The sequence below is a fragment of the Myotis davidii genome, unplaced genomic scaffold (genome assembly GCF_000327345.1).
Source record: "Myotis davidii unplaced genomic scaffold, ASM32734v1 scaffold205, whole genome shotgun sequence".
Lineage (NCBI taxonomy): Eukaryota > Metazoa > Chordata > Mammalia > Chiroptera > Vespertilionidae > Myotis > Myotis davidii.
In genome coordinates, this window is record NW_006297573.1 from 3,408,738 (window position 1) to 3,413,292 (window position 4,555).

General features: G+C 38.3%; 1 protein-coding gene across 1 annotated transcript in view; it reads left to right on the forward strand.

Annotated features, from left to right (window-relative positions):
- Nucleotides 1-3,897, forward strand: part of LEPROT — a 12,679-nt gene extending 8,782 nt beyond the window's left edge. The window contains exon 4 of the mRNA XM_015570139.1: nt 1,593-3,897. Within this exon, the coding sequence (XP_015425625.1) occupies nt 1,593-1,709 (117 nt within the window). The 3' untranslated portion in view covers nt 1,710-3,897. The remainder of the gene's footprint in view (nt 1-1,592) is intronic.
- The last annotated feature ends 658 nt before the right edge of the window (nt 3,898-4,555 follow it).

Below are 4,555 nucleotides of genomic sequence, written 5' to 3' on the forward strand. Positions count from 1 at the left end.
CCAAGGGCTCCTGGGCTGCCAGAGGGATGTCTGATTGCCATCTTAGGCCCAATACCCCAGGGAGCAGGCCTAAGCCAGCAGGTGGACATCCCCCGAGGGGTCCCAGACTTATGAGTGGGCACAGGCTGGGCTGAGGGACCCACCCGAGTGCACAGATTTTTGTGCACCAGGCCTCTAGTATTATTATAAAACACAGTACCATAATATCATATCAAATTCTTCTTCAATAGGATCATGGACACAATTCTCAAGTCAACACAGTAGGTATATGTTGAGGGACAACTAACTCTATAGCTATTAGAAAATAGAGTGAATAAAAAACACATTGTGGGTGTATTTATTCCATTCTTTGACAGCCACTGTCTTTTATACTATTTTTTTATTTATTTTTAAATGGTGATTTTTTTATACTCTTTATTTTTATTCCCCCAATTACATACTCTTTCAATTTCATGAAACTTATTGGGACATTGAATATCAGATATGTATAAGTCTTATTTATTCATTTAGTAAATATTTTTGTAACATCTGCTATTTGTCAGACACCAGGAATAAGAGCCAGATGCTGTCTCTGTTCCCAAGAGCACAGAAACCAACCTGATGGATAAGCATGTAATACCGTGAATGCACTGTGTGGTAACTAAAACAGTGTCAGAATGCCTTGGGAACACTCAGAGAAATACTATCTGGCATTTGATGTGGTTTTTGATAAATCGGGTTTTGATTAAAGTAGGGAAGGCTGTTAAATGGAATGGCATCCAACTGTGGAAATGCCATTAATTTGTGGAATAAAGAGCAGTAGTCCAATATGATGGAGCAAAAAGGAGTAATTGAGATTGAGGTTAGAAAAGTTGGTGAAGCCTGATCAGGAAGGGTTTTGAATGTCCTACTAGTTTGAACTTTATCTAGATAATAGAGAAGCATCAATGGTGTTGGAATGCAAGATTGTCATGACCTTATTGTTTTTATACCTCAGACTAAATACTTCTTAAATTTTGCTGTAAAGATTTGTATTTTTACCTTTCATTACTACATCATGTTATATGAAGCAACTTCCATTGTTGTTTTCTATTGGTTAAATTAAAACAAAAAATGCCCACTAGAGGGTACTCTCATCCCCAACTGTACCTCTGTAAAATCATCTGCCACGCTGGGAAGCTGTTTTCATTTGCATACAGATTATTTTTAAAAATCTTTTCTTGCCTAGAAAAGAAACAAATCCATAATTCTCTAATTCCTGTTTTTGTGAAAGAAGGCAATGTGTATAGAACTTTCAGTACCCAATGTTGCAATTGGACCTTTTATAATATGCTGCATGTATTTTACTTAAGACCATCATTGTCTGCTGAAAGCAAGTAGAGAAATATGTCTAATGGAGAAAATGTTACAGATGATACTAGACTTAATTAACAAGCATCATGAAGTAATTAGACTAATTACTAAATAGTTCACTGTCTCCTGCCTGTTACATTAAGCCTTTTAGCAGTTTTATGTAATATTTCATTGAATTTTTCTAATGCAGAAAATAACAGATTTACAAAGAATGTAATATGATGAAAGTAAATATTTAATCCTTTTTTCTTGTGTTTCAGATCAAATGGGGAGCGTGTGGCCTTGTGCTGGCAGGCAATGCAGTCATCTTCCTTACAATTCAAGGTTTTTTCCTTGTATTTGGAAGAGGAGATGATTTTAGCTGGGAGCAGTGGTAGCACTATATTCTGATAAAACGCATTTAATTTCTTATAATTCATACTATATGTGTGTGCACATGTGGCTTTTTGCTATGAAATTCAATATGCTGGGGTTTTTTTTATACTTTTATATCATGTTCACTTTAAGGAGGACTGTATGAGAAAGAGATTTGTTTTAGTACCAGCAAATAGACCACTCCATGTACTCACGTTGAATTATGTTACTTGGCTCTTCATATAGTCATGGTGCTCTCAGAAAATATATTAACACAGTCTGTAGCCAGCTGCTCACATATGCAATGCATCTACACCTTTTGCCTGGGGATGTGCTTGGATAGGAGCAGGTCTCAGTTCTGCTCAGGATTTCAAGATACACTTGTGGCCCAGAGAGACAGAGGTGGCTCCCTCTTTGTGTGGTGGAACCTTGCTTCTCAGCGTGTGGTCCATGGACCAAGAGCATCGGCATCTCCTAGGCACTTACTACAAATGCAGAATCTGAGGCCCCACCCCAGACCCAATGCATTTTGATGAGACCCCCAAGTGAATTGGATGAGAAGCGCTGTCATAGAGGACTAAGTATCATACACAGTTTCCTTTTCTTCCCCTTGCAGAGCCCCTTAACCTCTGCTCATTTATGAAAATTGTTTCACCTGCCCCCATGTTGAGGCCTAGTTCAGACTCACTTGGTATTTGTGAGATGTCCTCACCTGTAATGTGTAGGCTGTTCCTCAAATTTATGAAGTGTTCTCAGGAACCAGTCCCTGCTTTAACAGAATGAGGAAGACTAGATAGGTGATTCCGTTTAGTTTCCCTTCATTATCCGACACTTCTGTCCCATTCCTTCCTGTGCTGCTCCTCCTCCCCTCCCCAAACACATACTATCAGCAGTTCTGATTGGTCCTTGCTTCTTCATGGCTGTGGTCCATCCTTTCTATAGAGACATGGAACCAGGTAAGCAAGCAGAGGGTGAGCTGCTTAATTTTCCTTACATGCTGATGTACTTACTGTCTTTTATGTCCTGTAGGACTTTTTATATAGATAGTAACACTTTAGGCCACTTTTAAATGAATCATGAGGCATACATGTCATGCTGGATCCTATAATCACAGTTTTTCTAGCTCAACTTGATGTCCAAGAGAAAGGGAAATATGGGAATTAGAACCACTTAATCAGAATAGTAGAAGCAGTGATTTTAGAGTATTGTTAATGGGTGATAACTGACGTACATTCAAAACTCTGACCCTTTAAGTTTGTAATCTGAGTAATTAGCATATCCTTTCATATTCTGGAATCATACTGAGACCAGAAGAAGATAAAGGTGATCCCTAAAAGGACAGTATGCAAAGTTACATTTTGACCTTGTGCATGATTTTATGTTTTCAGTGTTCTGTGTACATATAGAATTGTTGAAGTTATTTCCAATATTTATATTAGAAAAAATATATAGACACTTTATAATTTTAACCAGCATTTTTAATAACACTTGCACTTATTGTATTGTAATAAATTTTACTTTAAACACAAAAGAAAAGTTTACTTTAAAAGTCTTTTTTCTGATGTAGCCTTACTTAAAAGATAACAAAAAAGTGAGAATTTCTTGGTGTTCTGAAATAGACAGTTTTAAGTGATAATCTGCCCTGCAATAGAATAATAGCAATAAAAGTTAAGATTCCATTTTGAATGTCTAGTTGGCTTACAATAGCTTTTCCTAAGATGGAAATAGTGTTTAGTTATGTTACCTTTTGCAAAAAAAAGTCTTTGTTGCTTGCATAATAATCCAGGTAGCCTTAATGTGTAGCCTTAAAGCATTGCCTCTTGATTGTATTTCCAGAATATAAAGTACTTGCCTATAGAATATTTGTAGCTATTCCGTAATAATGTAATGGTTTGTTGAAGTGGTGGATTATTCGATTTGCTCTATTGTCTGAAAACAGAGACATTCCATCTCTTTTCCTAAGAACAAGGTCTGTCTTCCATTTTTGCAGCCCTTTCTATCCCCTAATGCCATTAGGGCCCAGATATACTCCTGTGAGGTTTGCTGGCCTCCTTTCCTGGATCAGGGCCCTTCTCCTAGCCTTCTCTACCTCCTGGGGTTCTTCATATTCCAGAATCACCCACCTTCCTACTACCAATCAGTTTTCTTAGTATAGCTGATATCATGTGGTGATCAGAAGGAAACAATCTGATCAAACTCCTTTCCAAGAAAGAATGAATGACTTGGGATCATCTTCCCTTCGTCTGAAACTCACCAATACCTGCATGATGCAGTTGCCACACAATGCTGCAGCTGCATTTTTACAAGGCCATGCCTCAGAACCCAATGACTTTCACAGAAAATGGCAGTGCTTCAAAGTAAAGTGGAAAAGCATCCCAACAATTTACAGAAGGGTAATGATGTTTTGGGGACAGGGGCAACCCTGTCATATTCACCCCTTCCTCAGGGTGAATTCTCAGCTGGTCCTGCTTTCCATAGTTGTTTCTCTTACTCCACTTATAAACCCACATATTTTATTTTATTTTAGAGAGAAGAAGGAAGGGTGAGAGAGAGAGAGAGAAACATCCATTGGTTGACTCCTGCACACTCGCCCACCAGGGATCAACCCACAACCTGGGAATCAAACCGCCACCTTTTGGTGCACAGGATGATGCTCCCACCAACTCAGCTGCACCTGCTAGGGCCTCACATTGTTCTTACCATCTCCTCTTAGGTATTTTACCTCTGTGGTGTCTTCTCCATGAAGAGTCTTCCCGAGTGTAGCTGGAATGTTATATAAATAACATTCCTCATGCTCTCAGGAAAATGCTTAGATGTCACAAAAATGTGCATTTCAAAGTTTGTAAAATTTACATTTTGCACCATAATT